The sequence below is a fragment of the Ips typographus genome, linkage group LG2 (assembly GCF_016097725.1).
Source record: "Ips typographus isolate SLU linkage group LG2, UJ_Ityp_2.0, whole genome shotgun sequence".
Taxonomy (NCBI): domain Eukaryota; kingdom Metazoa; phylum Arthropoda; class Insecta; order Coleoptera; family Curculionidae; genus Ips; species Ips typographus.
In genome coordinates, this window is record NC_138423.1 from 23270782 (window position 1) to 23290665 (window position 19884).

General features: G+C 33.5%; 2 protein-coding genes and 1 long non-coding RNA gene across 4 annotated transcripts in view; 2 read left to right on the top strand and 1 right to left on the bottom strand.

The window, feature by feature from the left end:
* The window catches only part of LOC145724363 (uncharacterized), a 123973-nt gene extending 116126 nt beyond the window's left edge, over positions 1–7847 (bottom strand). The window contains exons 1-3 of one of the 2 annotated variants that reach the window (XM_081972601.1): positions 7695–7847; positions 7384–7630; positions 5066–5661 (exon numbers count right to left, since the gene is read on the bottom strand). In XM_081972601.1, coding sequence (XP_081828727.1) covers positions 5066–5593 — 528 coding nt within the window. In that variant the 5' untranslated portion in view covers positions 5594–5661; positions 7384–7630; positions 7695–7847. Of the gene's footprint in view, positions 1–5065; positions 5662–7383 lie in introns of both variants that reach the window. The other variant, XM_081972602.1, reaches the window with a different exon arrangement.
* A 237-nt stretch (positions 7848–8084) lies between these two features.
* LOC145724436 (uncharacterized) lies at positions 8085–9445 on the top strand. The gene is made up of 3 exons (XR_014176999.1): positions 8085–8965; positions 9044–9224; positions 9288–9445. It is a non-coding gene; the product is annotated as an uncharacterized LOC145724436 (long non-coding RNA).
* A 6333-nt stretch (positions 9446–15778) lies between these two features.
* Positions 15779–19745, top strand: LOC145724407 (uncharacterized). The gene is made up of 5 exons (XM_081972682.1): positions 15779–16061; positions 16140–16230; positions 17120–17478; positions 17530–17811; positions 19509–19745. Exons 3-5 carry the CDS (start codon positions 17131–17133, stop codon positions 19671–19673), a joined length of 795 nt encoding a protein of 264 aa, XP_081828808.1. The 5' UTR covers positions 15779–16061; positions 16140–16230; positions 17120–17130; the 3' UTR covers positions 19674–19745.
* The last annotated feature ends 139 nt before the right edge of the window (positions 19746–19884 follow it).

Sequence of the window (19884 nt, forward strand, 5' to 3'; positions counted from 1 at the left end):
ATGTCCTCCAGTAATGCCCATTAATTCCTAAAGTTTGTACACCCTAATGCCCCAGCGGTTTACCTTTCGGTGAAGGCTAGTTTTATCACATTAAGTGCGTTAATAATAATAATATTCTACTTGTTACAACTGTTATAAAATTACATTATTTCACACTCTTTAAAATGTTAGTATTTTCTTTATTACTGCACTAGTGCGTTTTGAATCAATTATAATATTCGGTGAGGTAATTGCTTGATGGGGGAAACACACACTCAAGTAGCACACAGTCGCCATTCAAATCAAATCAAAACAGAAAAAAGTAATTTTTAAATTTAACAAGGTTAGAAAAAATTCATGTAGACAGTCTAATATGGATGATGCCCCCTTTTTCAATCATCAGTTGGCTAAAAAAAGCAAAAATTAAAAAACCTGTTGGCAAACGATGAGTAGGTATCAGCTGCCCTTGATAAAAGTATCACGCTCCCATGGGAATGGTCAGATACGTTTTTGCATGAGAGAGCACAACTTTTCGGCGAAAACTATTCCGCTGACTCACTATTTACTGATTAGACTGAGTTGCTAGTGCTCTTGAGACTTTAGTATAAACACAGTATAAACGTACATAGAGGATGTCAATTAAATGATGGCATTTATTTTGCATCATATGTCAATGATGTTTGAGAGTTGTTACGAGTTTTTGAGGATGTTTTGTTTACAGAAGTTACGTGATAACTGTCAAAATTTTAATCGTTACTAGAGCGCCATCTTTGCCCTCTTTAGCACTTGTCGTCAACACTTTGACGTTTTAAAAATAGAAAGGTTGCCAAACTTGATTGGATTTTATTTAATCTAAAAAACTTTTCGTAAATATGGCAATGGAACCAAATTTTATAATAAACCATTCTGCATCGTTATTAAAAGTGCTACGGCCCAGTTTTCCTTTAAAATAACAATCCGGGGCACAATTATTACTATTAACAAAATCAGGATTTTGTCATGTGACAAAGGCCAGAAACGGAAAACGTGATCGCATCGAAAATATTTCGGGGACGTGCGTGCGGTCATTTCGACCAATACGGGCCCCTATTTGCTTTACGTGCCCAGTTCGATTCCAAGAGATGACAATGTTCCATGCACATTTTGCTTAAACAAATACCCAGTTTTACCTATTACCTAAAGCAGGTCCTATATTATTAGTAACAATCATATTAAACCAGATAAAGTTTATTAATCATAACGATTCTATTTAAGAGGCTTGTCCAGTTATATTTATTATGGTCACAGGTCACCACATGTTGATGACAGCGTAATAAGTCTTTCTTTTTATTATCATAGGTTATATCCCGAGACGTTCAAGTTTTATCGGGTAAACTGTGCATTGGTGATTTTTTGCAAAATTTTGCTTGGAAAATGATTAAGACTAAATAATTCGACGATAAAATCCTGAGACCGCAGGTCGAAGGATTTTTTCCAAAGAATTATTTAGTCGAAACCATTTGCCTAAAAGAAAATTTTTACAAAAAACCTACCAATGCACATTTTACGTGATAAAACGTGAACGCCGAGGGGTATATGTCAAGATTATTTCCTGAAAACTCACATTTTAGTTTATTAACAAGAAAACACCTTAGTTAGAACACAAATACTAAACTAAACGTGATGAAATTAATGATAATATTGAACTCACCCCAGCAGACGACAGATTTTCGTTCAGCCATGTATATTTTTGTTTACATTTCAGATTGACAATCAGACGTCATAATATTTTAATTTATGTAATTTTTTAATGGAAACTACGTTATAGTGATTTATTAATTGTTAATATTGAAGAAAATAGCTTAAATTTTATATGTGTCTAAATCCCATTTCGTTTAATATCAAATGTTCTTCAAAAAAACGTATTCGAAAAAGGTAGGAGGTGTTTATTCAGTGTAAAATTTTAGCAACTAGGGATTTATTCAGCATACAACGGCTCTCATTGGTCGAACTAGAAAGGTTCATTGAATTTTATTGGCTGCTAGTACAATGAGGGAAATAATCATATGAAACTATACAACCCGAGTAATTTGCCAAGCAGCATTTAATTATTTTCATTGTCTGATTCTGGTAAATTTCCTTTTATACCTGTACAATTTTTTACTTTTAAATAGGTTTCCGTTTTTTTCTGACAGTTTCTAAAACTGGAAAATGTACAGCAAATAAAGCATCATGTTTGGCGAGACTCGAAACAAAACGAAACTAAATAAGTAACGAAAACGTATTTTACGAGAATTACACGCGTTCGTTCTCGTTAAGCGTCTTTTTCATCATCTCCTATGACATTTGTCCAGAAAAACTGCTGAACACTCAAATTACAAAAATGATGGATGATTCGGACCCCCCTACTCGCTGGATATATTTTTAATGTTCTCGATCTCTTTCACTATTACATAAAGAATTCATTTTCAACACAGTTTTCCCCACACCTTATGCGTGTTTCACTTTATTTTTGTTTGTTTCATACGTTTTTTTAACACTTTAAGCACTCAAGTCCACCTGTGCAGCATTTGCGTAATATACAGTACCTGTTTGTAGTTTGTGATTGGTAAAAAAAATAGATTTGGTTTTCAAAAGAGACTTCACTGAAGACTTGACTTCCATGGAGATATAAATACCAATACCAAAATCATGTTAAATGACCAATCAAACCAGTCAGTTTGAAACATACAGGGTGGTCCAGTTTTAAGTGTCAATAATTCACCATTTGATAGAGAATAAAAAAATAAGTTGACTTGCATGTCATTTTTCTGAAAAGCGTTTCCTAAGGAAGATACAGTCCTCCAAATTTCAATTTAAAAAATCGTTTTATAGTTTAAAACTGAACATCCAAGACTTGTGAAAGTCCAAATTTGTACTGAATAGTCTAAAAACTTTTTTACTACTAGGAATGGTCTTATGATTCGCTTTCTCAGACTGCCATCCTGGTTGAGTGTCTGAAACTGGCATTCAAGAACTAAAAAAAGTCCGGAAATCAAGACAAAGATTGTATTGTGCATGAAACTCATTTTTTACTACTAAAAATAGTATAAAAGTTGACTTTTAATGCTAGAACTGAATTTACTAGGACTAAAGAGAGTCCAAAAGTATATTTTCAAGACTTTAATTGGTGTACAACTCAATTTTCTGGACTAGACAACAAGTCTAGAAGTAAATTAAATTTTCGGATTATTTTATTTCTAAAAATTAGTTTTCAAGACTATTATTGTAGCATTTGGTACCAACATTTTTTACTTTTGTTACTGAAGAAACTTGACTTTTGGAAATAGTTTTGAAAAAAAGCACTAAAAACAGTCTGAATTTCTTAGAGATGCTAAAATTTATTGCACGTACGAGTGTAGAAGTCAATTTAATAGTGAATAAGCTTGAAATAACATTTTCAAGATTATGGTCAGTGAACAAACTGGCTTTTAGGCCTGATAAGTCAAAAACTTTGTAAAGATAGTCTTGAAACTCGATTTGAGACACTGAAAACAGCCTTAAAACACTAAAAACAGTCTAGTTTATCAAGAAATACCCGAATTTTTAGCACTGAGGTGTCTAGAAGTCGATTTAATAGTGACAAAGCTTGGAATGCCATTCTAAGTCTATGAAGAATGTAAAACTTGTTTTTTAAGTTTGCTATGTCAATAACTTGGTCGCGATTTTCCAAGCTGAAAGCAGTTTTGAAGCACTAAAAATAGTCCAGAATTCGAAGAAAATGAAAAGCAAAGTAAAAAGCACGAAAAGTTCGTTTTCAAGACAATTTTCATGAATCTAATGTTAATGTCCTGCATCTAAGACTATTTTCAAGACTAAAATATTGAAATTTGTCTTCAAATTATGAAAACTTACTTCAAATGCAAATTTTAAGCTTCTGATGTCACTTTTCATTAGTTCAGTCACATTTTGGGGTTCAAGTCAATTTTTAAGGTTTAAATCTATGAATTTATTGTAACAAATTTTTGAAAAAGTAGTTTTTATGTCTACAAGTCAATTTTCAATATTAAAGTCTCTCGATTTGCATGAAAACTGGTTACAAACACAATTTTTAAGCTTCTGAAATTTTTATCTTTTCTAATTCAATTTTCAAAACTAAAGTCTTTTAGTTTGTCTGGAAACTATGAAAACTCACTACAATAATATTTTTTAAACTTTTTAAGTGAATTTTCCGTTTCCAAGACAATTTTTAAGTTGGGTTGGGTTAGTTTTGGGTTTTTGACCGTGATAACGTGTAATAAAGTGCTTGTTCCAAATTTGATCAATATTGCTCCAACGGTCTGACAGTTATGACAAAAAAAACGATTTTTTAAACAGAAATTTGAAGGGCTGTATATTTTCAGGAAAATGACATAATGAATGTCAACTTATTTTTTAATTGGCTATGGATTGGTGAATTATTGACATATAAAACTGGACCACCCTGTATATTTAGAGTCTCAAATAATTAACTAAAAACTGTTTATTCTTATAGAGTTATTCCTGAATGTCGGCTCGCAACTTTATCAAAAACAAGAAAAATGGCCGCTTTCACCTCCAATAGGAAAAGAAAACATTTTCATAAGGCCACTTTCCCGCTGATTGAAACGCTCGAAAATCACGCCATCATCACTCGACGAGCTACTCCAATAATTAAAAAAAACTCACACAGAGCGAGAGACAGAATGAGAGGGCCAGAGTGGAAATATTAGCTACGTCCAATAATAAATTCGTTTGCCCCAAAAGCGAGGCCGCATATCATAACGGGATACTGAAATTTTTTAAAATGTGGGCCCCAGTCACGACATTGTCTTTCAAATAGTTCGTTTCCCTTCGTTTGATTTTCCTTTTTGTTATTTTCGATTATTTAGATTCAAGAAGTAGTTTTGTTTGTAAAAGTAATTTTTTAGTGCATGTTTTAACGTTTAAAGCACATATCTACTAGTGGTCATCAATCTGGCATCAGGAATACCAAATGATCAAAAATACATTCAGTTAGATGAGAAGTTCGTTTTTAAATTGATTTTAGCATCGTTCTCCACCCAGTAGAGTTTACAAAAATGTATAAATACAAAAAAATAACACTAACCTGATTTGAATATGGTTGCAAATCCAGTTTGACTCCATCCTGCGCCAATTTCTCCTTCAGCAACCCTTTCAGTTGTAGTCTGGGAATTTTCACCAGCTCCGCCTTGCCTTCTTCGTACTCGTCCAGATATCTGGACACCTCTTCAACAGGTGCACTGGGTGCCTTATTGTCATTGCCAGAATTGCGCGATCCTACACTTAACCGGTCAGTTTCACTGATTAGAAAAAGTTGTGATTGTTGAGGTGGTTCATCCACACTGGCCACAGCTTCTTCGCAGGCGGTTACGGAGGTTTTTTCGGCTTCCTCCAAGCTGAAATACACGCTGGCCGCCCCTTCTTCCCTTAGAGTGCGGACGCTCTGAAGCAGTCGCGTTCGGTGAGCAGGATTGAAGACTCCAATGGCGTCCAGGTCAGGATCGCCGATTTGCTTGCAAATCTCCAGGTCATCGTAGCCGTTATCGATGAAACTTTCCGAGTATTGGCCTAGACGAAGGGATTTCAGCCACTCGGACACTATGTTAGTTGCCATCACTGGTTTCTTTTTAACTTAGTTCCATTATAGTCTATTTTGTTCAGTAGGTAACTCTAGTAGAATACCTGAAGAGAAAAAGTACGGTACTTTGTGATAATATAATATCTTTTTAGATTTTGGATATGAAAAAAACAACAAAAACAGTAAAAATCAGTAGATTACATGGTTAAAATGCAAATGGAGAAAATTGATATGGAATCCCAAGGGAAATCTTTATTTTAGTTAGGCAAACACTAGGCAAATTCAAGCAATATGAAGGTTTTATACTGATAAAACAAAATTGAAACTTTTGAAGAAAGATAAAAGGAAGTTTACTGTGTTGCAGGGCAGAAGGCAGGGGCGTGCATGATCACAATATTACCTAACTGCCAAAGAAATTGAAATTAGAAATTAGAAACCTTAAGTTTTTCTTAAATTTATAATCTTAAATATAAAAAAAGTATGGGAATTTATTTTCATTCGATTAGTCAAGTTAGATTTAACCTGAAAATCACAGAAAAAAATGGTATAACTGTGACTGGACTGTGAAGACATCTAGAGGAATTGGCGAGGGAATTGGTCTCTAGATGTCTTTACAGCCCTGTCCCCTTTATATTTTAATTAGACGTATCAGAGTTTATTGATCTACAATTGATTCAAATGTTATTAAGCCCTGAAGCACCTGTCAGGACTATGTTTGCTTTCCTCTTAAGGACTTTGATTGTGATTTTCTCTTAATGAAAGTTTTATTGGATTTCTGGCCGGATTCGGATGTTTTTAGTCTTAAACCCAAGTTGAGGGAATAACTAATAAGTAGGTATTTGGAATAGTAATTTTTCTCATCTAAGGTGATCAAAATCTTTCTGAGAGTGGTCTTTTCTAACAGATTGGGTTTAGTTTCAAAACTCAACTCAAACTGAAGAACACCAACAACATACATTCTATTGATTACTCTTTAAATTTATTAGACACCTCAAGAAAACCATTAATTTGATGTTTACGTACGACAATCTGTCATTATAACCCATTCTGCAACTAACAAAATCAACTAGTGCACAGGAAGACAGCTTTGTCAATGAAGGTCCCACTTAAATTACAAAAAAGTAAAATAAACAAACCAATGCCACCCAATGGTAGTTCTAACCTAATTTTATTCTATATACCAAGAGTAGAATATCAAAATACAGATAATTTTTATATAAGCGGCAACAATGTTTTGTTCTCCGTAACAGTGATTCACCCTAATCAAAACATATACAGGGTGATTCACAAGTCATGTTTTGTTCAGGGTTTTATCTGTTAATCTACTATATCGGGGATTATTATATACAAAATTTTCAAAAAAGGATCTGTGTTCGAATCCGGCTGAAAACGATTTTTGTAGTGGTTGCTAAATAACAAATTTGTTCAGGTACAAATTGTCTTGTGTGTGTAAATTAGGCTAATTAAAGGTTATACAGGAAAATCACCTGTTAATAAATTGAACCCTGTACATTTTTGAATTAGAAACCTGAAATTTTTAGCATATACCAAACTCAGTGGCGTACATTTTCAAATTGTAGACACTTTTTGTAAGAACAAAATGTGGTTTTATTTATTTTAATTTTAATTATACATACTTGCAATGGTTACAATAACTATCAAATGTTTAACAGATAGAGATCAGGGATGTTACAGTCTATAAACGTATAGAACAGTGAGTACAGTACTTTGTTCAATCTAAACTAAACAGAAACAAATAATGTAGTTTAATAGATGTACAACAAAGAAACTAATATTTGGGACATTTAGAAATGCACTTTGCGTACCTGAACGTAAACTTGACTATATTCTGAATATTTTCCTACTTGAAAGTAGTCTAATTAGTGTCCTCCAGGTGTCTGAAAATAAAACTTAGTGGAGACAAGGACGTTAGGTGGCCGTAAGACCTTCCCGATCAACAAGATCAATGAACTTGGCGGTTGCCTGAAGGAAAAAGTACCGCACTTTTTTCCACCTCGGTTCAATTTCCGTGTTCGACTAGCGGCACAACACTGTGAACACCATCACTCGGATCTATAAGTCCGAATCGACAAAGGAAAAACAGTCAAATGTACAGTCACCGTTGACAATTGTTTACCAGTGGGTAATCGCGACGATCATTTCCCCGATGACGCACCGTGTCAGTGACGAAACGTCGCTCGTAAACCGATCGAATTCCATGTCGAGACTGCCGCCGTCGAGCTCTGGGGTCGGTCGAGATTCCACCATCGAGAAACCGGCCCCACGACGAAGACAGGAGAAATGTGCGGGGCGCACGCTTTTTACGCAACGTTGCCAAATGTCAAAACGAAATGGTGGATTCCGATAGGTTTCCTCTCCCCACAATCATTACTGATAAAAAAAACCAGGTATATAACACAATAAACAAACGCACCTGAGCAATTTAACCGTACTAATCGATATATGCAATGCAACCTTGACAAGATTAATGGATAGGAAAAACAGTGGCGTTAATTCATGATTGACGATAAAACAGAAACAGTGGCAACACTGGAAGGAGTTAATGAGGGCATTGTTGCCACACGTTCTTATGGGGTTGCAATTCAGCAGGTGTAAGGAAGAAGGGAGGCAAATATCGGAACTCGTAATTAAATGCTGTTTTGGTACGGGAGAGGGTCGTAAAGTTGTCTCAATATTTTCAGGGGTTTATCGCCTTTTTTTGTGGTATCATTATGAACCGGGAGGGCCCCAAATTGAGGATTAAGTAACATATAAACTGTCACTATTTTTGCGAGAAAAAATATTTATTTGTTCTGCATTTCTTTAAAAAACAAGTTATTTTGTTTTCCATATACCATATATTATTTTCCCGTGGCGGTTACGTCATCATTTGCCTTTCTTGTCTATTACATGCGTTCCGAGCGCGATAGACGTCATCTAGTCATGTCGGCAATGAATCAGGACGACAAACGACAAGGCTCGGAAATTCGGAAAATCGGCCGCCATTGTTGACGAAAAGTAAACAAAGAGACATTTTTTATTGTTGATGTAAATTTTACAATATTTTAAGGAGTATTTTGATTTAACTTGTTTTTAACTGCGATACTACGTGTGAGACTAGATAATGTGTGTGTGTTTCGGTAGTCAGTTTTGAAAATGCCACCTTCTTAATACACTTTACAACTATCAAGGGGCCCAGTGAAACATTCTGAAGGAACTAGAGTTTGTGGAACAGAAAAGAATGCCTTTTCTAATAGAAAACACTGTCACAATGAAACAGCCTATATATTTACTTACTCCCAAGAAGAGTTTTTACAAGAACACTACAAAAACCAAGTTTATTCAAGCCAGTGGTTCTCGAAGAAACATGAATATAGAGTAAAGGTGTATTTAGCAGAAGCTGACAAGGTGATTTACCTAATACTATAAAAAGGACTCTGGTAGAGGTATTAATAAGCTGCTAATACTAAATAGCTTATGTTTCAGGTACCTTTGTTTGCCTAGTCTGGAGTTTGCTTATCATGCTTTGAAAGGGTCCAAATTTAAAAAGTCCCATTATCAATTGCTCTAAAAGACTGAACAAAAGGTGTTTGAAGCTATGGTTATAATGATGTTGTCAAAATCCATATGCAGAGTGTTGAAAAAACAAATTTCTAATAAGTTTCCGGTAATATTAAAAAGATACAAGTTACTTAATACATAAATTTGATCAAATGCCATTATTTTGCAGAATTAGTCCTTATAAATTTTGCTGTATCTTCTCTGACTATAAGGGTAAAAACAGATGGTGCTACTGTTAAATACTTTTCCATCAGATAGTAGGTTAAATTACTATTTAAATTGTATTATTTACACATGAAATATACAAAAAAAAATCTTTAAAAAGTACACTCAGGTTTCTTTTTTATCTAAGAAGTCTAGTTTTCTTCATAAACAATCATAAAATTAGATAATTTCTTTAACTGAGGTACCTACCTGCTCTTACAATGAATTGAACTGAAATTGAAAAAACATGTTAAATAAATCACACAACAAAACCAAATTGATATGCATTTAATGCTGAGTAAATTTACAAAAGGAAATAAATAAGCAATCTATATCACAAAACCAAGAAGCAAGTTCTTAAAACACCAACAATTCTGTTATAAGTTAAAACACTGCTTTAGGATTTAATAGTCCCCAGGATACACACATTGCCTTTCCTTTCTTGCAAATGTTATGGAATAATTCTTGAAACGTTGGTATTCGGCTGTTAATGGCTCGTTTGAATGTTCTTTCCAGATAATTTAAATTGAATGTGGTTGTTATTCCCAAGCCAAAGTTTGATTGGAACTTTCCGCCTTTGTTTACCACCAAATGTTGCAAGTTTTCCCGTTTGGTGAAGAAAAATCTTAAATTCTACGAAGGTCTCGCAATAACAACACTAATTAATAAACTTAAACAACCCTAAATTAAGTTTTTATTTCTTCTGTTTGTAGTTTTTGGTGTTGTTCAACTTTTTAAAATTCCTAACCTCAAAATGTTTAGCCGACTGTCAGTTGGGACTATGCTCTATGTTGCCACATCTTCCACGAGCAGATGTGAACCTGGTGTATTGTTGGTTGCAGTAATAAACGGACCGATGAATTATACAGATTTCGAAAAAAAAAAGCATAAATTGCATGCAAAACATGTGAGATTCTTAGAATGTTTTTTTTCAAAACAATATAGTTTATATTTTTGAAGTTTAATTAAATCCAGTGAAATAATACAGGATGATTGAATATACACTCAAAAACTAGAGCCTCATAAGCAGCAAGGAAAACAAAAATACCCTGTAAACTTTCATAATAACTGACAAACCACAAGGTAAAAATTAAAATGAGAAAAAACAAAAAAAGAGAACTTTCTCATTTTTGTTATTTTGCTCCAAAACAATTTTCTACGTTGGGTGTAACATATATTTTGTTCACTCTGTATACTTTGGTAGTGTACTATTCGTGCACGTTTTGCATTGGTAACTAATTAGCAACAGTTTACAGCGTCGATTAGACAACTTGACCTATAATGAAATACCAAAACAAAAGCGCAACGGAAAAAGTGACGAAACAGTTGCAAGAAAAACAGTTGAACTGTAGATCCTTTGTTGTATATTTTAATGGCTAAACGAGTGCTAATCGTTGAGTAAGTATGCATTTAGTTTTTAATAAAGTGTGCTATACGTTTTTCTCGCCATTTTGTTGCTTCTAAAGACAATTTATTTTTTTTTTAGTTTAAATAAACACAAATAAGTTTCGGCCATCTTGATGTATAAATTTAAGATGGCTGTTCTGTCAAAATTATTCTCTGCTATTCTGAATAAGGGTTTGAAATTTATATTATATTTTTTTTAATTGATAATGACGTAACAGCAACTTAAGATATTTATATTAAAAAGAGGAAAAACCAAAAAAGGACAGAGCTTCTAGTTTACCTCCTCCCAAAAGAGGGCGAGTTGTTTTAAGCTTTATTTTACGTCTTGAGTTTTACAATAGTTGCACTGTTTATAGATATAAAACGAGAACGGAAACTAAAATCAAAAAACTCAAATATAAAAGAATATTAATTAATGCAAATGGGCGGGGCTTCTTAAATGGGTGTGGATTTGCGTGACCACTCCCAAGGTACCACGCCAATGGGCGTGTTCAACGGGAGAAACTCTACTAAAATAGGTTTGGTTGGTTCAATGTCTCATCAACTTGAATAGTCAGCGACACAAAAGCTATAATTAGTAAACTGGCTGTTCATGAATATTTTGTCAATAATTTTCAAGTAATTTGTCTGTTAAAGTGTGTCGTAAAAAAACATGTAAGCGTCACTTGAAATAAACTGGAAATCAAACGAAAATCGACGTTGACGAAGAACTCGCCCCCCTTGTACATTCATTCTCGATTTCGAGTCGCTCTCTTCCACGTTCAGTCGTTTTTCTTGCCGTTCCTAAAGCTGCCTTTAATGGATTTAAGGATAGTTGGAGATTTCGCGGATCGAGACAGGAAAATAGAGGTTTTTCGGCATATTTCAACTTTTGGCATAACATGGACGTACATCAGTTGAATACACACGGGGCCAGGCCGTATCATAATAGTGTCATGTTATTCTTGCGGAACATCAACCGACTCGATCCCCGCAGTAATTATCGTCGTAGTTTAGATTAATCAGACCTTAATATTTATGCAAATTGCTCCGGATCCTCGTCGTCTATGATCTTTGGCCATATACGAGTGTGTGTGGGTATGCGTATGCGAGTGTGTTAACATCAAACAGTTCACCATAATAGCACTGATGGGGTGTTCTCAGTGTAGTTTAGTTAATTTTCAAATATACATTTTATATTAACTTTTAAATGTCAGTGATTTTATGCAGCACAGTGGATAGTTTGTGATTGGTCAAAAAAGTAGCTTTCAGCTTGCACTAGTGAACTTTGCATACATTCACTAACTGTCATATTGGGTCATTTCAACATCACATTTTTGCTCTTCTGGAATTTCAACGTTTTTTGCTCTAGAGGCACCTAATTAAACAAAAAAATTCTTAACATTTCATTAACTGTTTACTTAATAATCTGAGAGAGCCGAAAACATTTTTTTTTAATTACACTGGTCGACAAAAAAAATATTTTTTTTTGTAACAAAAAGCTGAATAGCATAGAATGGTAAAATGGACCAATATGAATTGAAAACAGCAAAAAAAAAACTTGTAGCACGTAAGGTTTTCTTGTTACGTTAAACAAACCACAAACGTAGAACGGTATTATAATGCATATGTTATTTATCACAAAATATATTTTACAAGTAATTTAAATCTCTATAGCGACTGTATCTACTTAATAATAAGTTGAAATCTAATAACAATACAAATATTCAAAAAAGTTATTTGAAACACACCAAATAGTTCTATTTTTTTCTTTTGTGTGGGGTGACGTCTTCTCTCTTCAAAAACCAGCAATAGTCACCCATCATGGCTTCATCCCATCGTCCTTGGTACCTTGTTTCCATTGTCCTGATGTCCTGATGGAACCTTTCACCTTGCTCGTCGCTAACAGCGCCCAAATTCTCCGGAAAAAATGATAGACGGGAATGAAGAAAGTGAATTTTTAAAGACATTCGACAACCAAGCAAATTGTAAGATTCCAAAAGTTCCTCAACTATTTGTTCATAATTTTGATCCTTATTGTTACCTAAAAATCCCTTCACCACTCTTACAAATGAGTTCCACGCTCTCAATTCTTCTAAGGTGAGATTTTCCGTGAAATGAACATCTCCCATCAATTTTCTAGTTTGCGGTCCAATAAAAATACCTTCTTTTAATTTGGCGTCACTTAACTGAGGAAACACTTGTCTCAGGTACTTAAATCCTTTACCATCTTTATTCATAGCCTTCACAAAGTTTTTTATCAGTCCGAGTTTTATATGAAGAGGAGGCAAAAGAACATTTTTTGGATCTACAAGAGGCTCATACTTAACATTTTGAGATCCAGGTTGAAATGCACTCCTCTCCGGCCGACCATCAGTGATTTTAGATTAATAGATACCAATACAATGGAAAAACTCTTTTTCTACCTATCTTTTTTTTATCTTTTCTACCGTTTGTTCATCTAGAATTACAAAGTCGTATATGCATATAAACTCCTTTTGGAAGAACGCTCTTTTGTATATAATACTAAAAATATTTAAAAAAAAAACAGTAACTACATATGAATTTACGAATATTTCCTCTTGGTAAATAAGTAATATCCGTTGTGTTAATCCCAAAAAAGCAATTCTTTTTTACAGTTTCATTTTGGCAGTTACGACTTTGTAATTCTAGATGAACGCGTTGTGCCGACTCTGCCGAACACGCCTACCGTCGTATTTTAAGCCGCGCCTAAGTTAAGTTTGATTCAGGCTGTCATTTTTTCACCTGTATTGTCACAGTGTGAACCACCCTTAACTTAATCTTGGCTTAAAGTATGACTGTGCAAATGGGGGTTCGTCATATTTGCTCTGCTCCTTCATGCGGGGCTTCAACTCAAACACGGCTATTACTGGCCAACATCAAAAGGTTTAATGAAGCTATTGAAAAAAGTGGACGTTCTAGGACTTTATGGAATTTTTTTCTATTACTAGAAAGGCATAAGCATTGTGAAATTAATGGTCTGACTGGTGTTACAAAAATTGTGTCGGCCAGTGTTATTATAGGTAGAAACTTCTTCTTCATTATCATAGGTAGAGACTTCATAGGCAACCAGGCATACTCATTCCAATCTAAGTGGCCAGTGTGCTCTTCATGTTCTAAGTGTCTTTTTGATGTTCTGATTGTGCACCAAAGTGTCCAAAAGCAATAAATTATGAAAACTGAACGTTTCACATACTGATGGACAATGACCGGAGCTATACATTTAATAAATTGGTTCCTCCGACATTTTGTCTTGACAACAAAAAATGTAACTTATGATTTCTTGTCGTATTGGAGAAGGTACTTTATCGTGGCAACTTTAGGTTCAAAATTATCCAACTTGTGTTGTTGTTTTATTTGTATTTCTAATAAAATGAAATGTTGACAAAACTGATTTTGAAAATAACAAAATACTTTCCTCACTTAAATTATGAATTAATATACGTTTATTGGTTGAAAATGTAATAGTATTGTATGAAACAGTATACATTCCCTAAGAATTTTCTTAAATAGTCTGAAAAAGTTGTTCAACATAACTGACAGTAATTGAAGATTTTCCATCTCCTATTGTAATAATATACCATCATTCGAGTTTACCAGATTTTTTTATTAGAATGTTATTTTATAGAAAAACTAACGGAAATATTATTTCTAATAAACATAGAAATGCTCTTTTAAAGTAATGAAATTCCAGTATAATTATTCCATTTTTTAACGCAATCTATACATGCAAATAGCCCAAAAGTTAATACACCTTTTAAAAGCCCTTATCAAATTCCAAGTGCACATATAAAATTAGCCTTGCATGTGTGTGTATTAAATTTCGACGGCTGTTCCGGCTGGTCGACCCGGCTTTCCCAAATTCCCTCTCTCATATTGTGTGTATTGCCGGCTTTATTTTGTTTTGTTTCCCGTCCCTTGAATATGCAAATTCCCGAAATATGTATGTAAACGCACATACGGACATAATTCCACTTAAAACGTACGTGTGTGTATATGCACCACCGAGCCCAAGTTAGTTTCAGCCCTTTTTAACTAATTACTTTTACTACCAAAAGTGAACGGTTTCATTTACCAATTTGTTGCAAAAACTGCTAGTAAATAACGTAATATTGGGCATTTTATACGGGTATCTACGTGGACTTTTTACGAGTGGAAACGTATATATTTAGGGACGTAAGAAGTCTCCCGTGTGTAGGCTTTGGGCCAACAAAAATTTTACGATTTCCACGGCGAATTTTCCGGGCACGTACTTTTCCGTAAACATTATCGTAAAAAAGTCAGACAGCAAGCACGGACCAGACAAATATAAGGTAGTTTCAGTAGTTCTTATGGGAGTGCAAAAAAACTTGAGGCTAGGATACCTATTTTATAACAACGTGGTCTGGATTGTATAAGCATCAGCATAGCAAGTAGGTAACCATTATAAAGTGATTTTAAAAAATTACTCTGAAATGTAATATGTTACTAAACTATTTCCATACAGTGGCCTTTTGAAGAAATAAAAAAAAACTTTAAAAATTAAAAACTCTCTGAGAGGCCACAGAGAGCGGGAGAATACCTAGTTTACCGAATTTAAAGTATAAACTACTTTAAAAGTTGTCAATTTTTTATTTACTATATTTCCATATTTAATTTTTAGTTCACTTTTCAAACGCTTCGGACATAAATAATAAATTTTGTTTAATAAAGGGCGACAAAACAATTTTTCAATAAAAAATTTTCAAATCAAATATCTTTACACTTGTTCTACAAAAAGCTTTAAAATCAAATGTATAATTTTAATGTTGTTTTTATACGAATAACTATTACTATTGCCTAAATATGGCCGGGCATAGAGTTTCTCCCTTACTAACGTTAGATGTCGCACAAATCATCAACTACTTTCAATTTTCCAATCAGAATCAGACAAGCGATCGTAGCTAAAAACAGTGTCACGTGCCATTTACGAGAATTATGTGATAGATAATCACGTGCAGCATTCGCAGTCACATGTCACAAGTTGTGAAATGACATGACTTCTATCATCAATGTTCTAACTTCTAACCTCAACCTTACAAATTAAAAAAAAAACTTGTGATTACTTGTTTTTACATTTTTGTAGTTTTGTATTGTATGTCCTAGTCCTATTTCTAGTCACTACTCCGGACTCCTAGCCCTAGTGATTTCTTTAAGTGTTCTTTGGTAGTCACTCTTTAATCCTGTCTGCTTTCACTCACTAGCTTTCACTTTTATTTTGTAAATTGCAATATTCTGCTTAGTTTGTAGGGCGTTGTGGAAAGTGAAAGCTAGCATAAATTGGGGACCCAATAACTATTTGTTTAAAATATTGGTAAGCTAGTCTTTAGCATTAACATTCAACTTCTTAATTCTCATATAACTACTAAGCTAAGAACTTTCTAATTTCAAGGTGTCCTAAGCTAGTGGGTTGAAGGTAGGAAGTTCCCAAAAAAAGGCACAATAAACTGGAAACTAACCAAATATTGGTTGTCGTCAAGCAAGTAAGTTTACTAGGTATTTGTTTTTTTTGTGTTGAGAATAATAAAACCACATTTTTGTGGTTTGAGGTATTTGAACTACTTCCTTTCTTATTTTCATAGTTCCTAATCTTATCTAAGAAGTTTACCACAAGTATTATTTATTTGTGTATTACTTTCCTAAATATATTTGTTTTTGTAACTACGTGCAAGGGTCACTCTTTTTATTTTGATGGTAAACTGATTTCTGCACCAAAACTGTTTTCTAGAGCAAATATAAAGTCAAATTTTAAAGTACAATACATCAATTACAATTTTTTTTCAAAACATAACCTAACTGAAATATTTTAAAAAGCAACAGGGTTATTATGACCCCTTCTTTTTAGAGGAGCTAAAAAAACCTGTTTCTTAATACATCAAGTGCTTGGAATTAAATGGCGATTATGTAGAGAAGAAAACAAAGGTCTAATAAAAGAAAAAGCCTGAACACATTTGATTTAAAAGGAATTTTTAGAAAGGTGTTACTGTTCCTTATGCTTACACTATTTTTTTGTACAATTTTCTGCAAATTATTTCAATTATTTAGTAAAATAAAAATATTTGATAAACATTTTGATTAATCCTGTATTTTGCTTTTTGGTCAGCTGAACAGTAAGTATAACATGTACTAACTTCCAGGGCCCTAGTAACAAGGAAAGAATGTAGTCCTTCTTGCCTTTAAAACAGGTGCTGTAATCACTCAAAATTATACATGTTCTGACAAAAAATAATGTTATAAGGACAAATTAGTCAGGAGAACAACAGTAGAATGTTTTGTAAAGATAGACCAATTATTAGTCTCTTTTATTTCTAAGAGACTCTCTTCAGTCTTAAAATTTTAAGTTTACTATAATTTTTCTTATTTTTTTTTTAGTTTCTAAAATAATGAGTAACTCAGACATAGAATATGAGAATGACTTGGCAGACCAATTAGGATGGGATGAAGGAAACAGAGCCCAATACGAAGTTCCTTACACAATACTTAAGTATCATAAAATAATTGAGGCTAATAATAGAGTTAGTATTTTTGACACTGATGATTACAACATTGCACCACCAATAAATGACAATGCTGGAAGCGCACCAAAATCTAATCCTAGTGACTATCTGCCCGACAATGGAAAGGTGATAAGAGTGATTTCAGGCAGGGGAAGAGGTGGTCGCAGTATTTATCAAAAACCTGGCATAACAGCAAATCAAGAGTATGAAGATGTCACTAGATATTTAAGAAAAGTTGGTATTTTTTTTAGGTAGAAAGCAGCAAAATTTAACCGATGATTTTAGGTGGCGCCGCTTGGATATGGTAACGCCATAACAGAAAATGCTTTACGACAAAACCGTGCTTTAAAAAATGAGAATAAAGAAAACATTCAAACCGCGACTTCAGGCAACAGCAGTAATATTATTAATAAGAAAAACAATCAAATTGAAACAGCAAGCAAAGCAACAGCTAGTACAACGACCAGCTCAAACAGTTCTGAATACTTTGATAGCAAAGATGATCTAAACAATTCTACCACAGAGGGTACAGTTAGTCCGGAATTGTTCAAAGACAATAATAATGAGGTAAGTTTTTTTTACGAATTAAATTGGAATGGAGTTAATTTATGTGCCAAGTGGCTAGTAAATTAGAATTATTAGTTTAATAAATTTCAAAAATTGGAGACTACAAAATTCAACATACTATGTGGACTTAGTATCACTGGCGGTTTTTAGTTTCTATCTAAATTTGTTTCTATTACTGCTGGTTTTGTACCTACCCCATAAAACCAACAAAAAGGAGCCATGCTATGTGTACAATCCAAGGGGTAGAGTGCTGAAATATTTTGGTGTACACACTTAAGGTATTATGAGGCCCTTTGCCAGTATTACAAAGCATTTTGAGGTATTTATAAGGCATTTCATAGAATTTTGAGGCATTGACTGTATGTTTCAAAATGTTTTGCAATATTTTCATTGGAATTTTGAGCGAAATAAGGTTTAAATAAAGGAAATATTGCGATATTTTAAGGAATACATTGTAGTAGACCAAGCAGTGGATAATATAGTGTATCAATATAACAAAATTGACCTCACATGTAATTATTATGGTAAAATCTTTGTTACATGATATTAAGTTGAAACAATATTCATTACAAATTATTTTAATAAGTTACCAATTTTTCAACATTTAAACTACATTTTTAAGGTCACGTGACTGTTTTTGACAGGTGACTTTACAGTGTTGCAAGATCTAAAATTGCATAATTAAAGTCACGTGCTGTGTCTCTTACAATTTCAGCCTTTACAGCTGTCTAAAATAGTCTAAATTTAATTTACCAAGTTTTTAAAGTTTCAACCACATTTTAACGGTCATGTGATTAATTTTGACAGATATCAACTGGCCTTTACAGTGGTGCAAGCTCAGAATTGCATTATCAACGTCAAGTGACGTGTACTTTGTAATTTAAGTTTTTACAATTTTCCAAAGTTTAAACTGCGTTTTGAAGGTCACGTAACTGTTTTTGACAATGTCAACTGGTCTTTACAGTGTTGCAAGCTCAAAAATTTAATTATCAAAGTCACGTGACGTATTTCTTACAATTTTACCACTGTCTAAATTTAAAATACTATATATTTAATTCTTCAACTGTTTCTTTTAAATGATGGGTGACTTTATTTGACACGTGCTAACTTGGTTACTATGACAGTTAGAAGATTCGTTTAAACGTCAAAATATAAGCCGTAATTTCAGACAACCCTACAAAAAATATTTTTGTTTGTTAGAATTTGAAAAAACACCACACCTGACCTTAGAACATCAATTAAGCTTTCGGCACAAGGTCAAATCCAGTGTGTCAAAATTTTGGGAAAACCTTTGTGTTGTCACCTAACCTAACCTAAAAACTGTCACGTGACTTTTAAAAACAGGAATTTTTAGCTTTTGGGTCTTCAAAATTTGGAAAAGCAATCAGGTAACCTGAGGAAGTAATTTTTTTTTTGAATCACCAATGCTTATAACATTTTGACAAGGGTCAAAATGTCATGTACAAATTGTAAAAGCAGACATGCTACTTATTTAATCTGACCTATTTTGTATGCAAAAAGGCATTTTGGTGTACAAAAAATTATCGGCGGTCTACCGCTCGGTATAATCTTGCAAAATGTTAATAGTTATTTGTTCTAGAATGATCAAATTTAGTAAGTGGCTGATTAAAAACTGCAAAATAGCATTATTTTTATTCTTACTCATGGTTCTAGTATTTTTTCTTTTGCAATTTTAGAATACAACTTTGAAGGAGGAACCCACTAAGATGGCAGCTGTTCCATTAAGCGAAATGTTGCGAAAAAGTCGCGAACAGTATAGAAAACTGCGTTTACAAAAGCTAAAAAATAGCGAAGAAAATGGTAAAATCAAACTAGTTAAACCCCCTGACACACTGTTATAGTGACGGTTTGGACAGATTCATTTTGTTATGACAACCCTATTTTTATATGACTATGGCTAATTGGTCTCTTCATCAGTGAACATAGAACGCAGATTTGATTGATCAGTTTCGAAAGATTGAAAAACCGTAGAATAAAATAGTTTCCTAAGGCAAGGCTCAGTTGTATATGGTTTAATTTGTAAACCTAGTTCAAGTCAGAAACTTCGTTTTG

Bases quoted from the DNA above. Each gene is read 5' to 3' on its own strand.
- LOC145724407 (XM_081972682.1), top strand. From the start codon at position 17,131: ATGAGTAACTCAGACATAGAATATGAGAATGACTTGGCAGACCAATTA. The intron at 17,479-17,529 runs GTTGGTATTTTT...CGATGATTTTAG, and splicing joins TCACTAGATATTTAAGAAAA to GTGGCGCCGCTTGGATATGG. The intron at 17,812-19,508 runs GTAAGTTTTTTT...TTGCAATTTTAG, and splicing joins TCAAAGACAATAATAATGAG to AATACAACTTTGAAGGAGGA.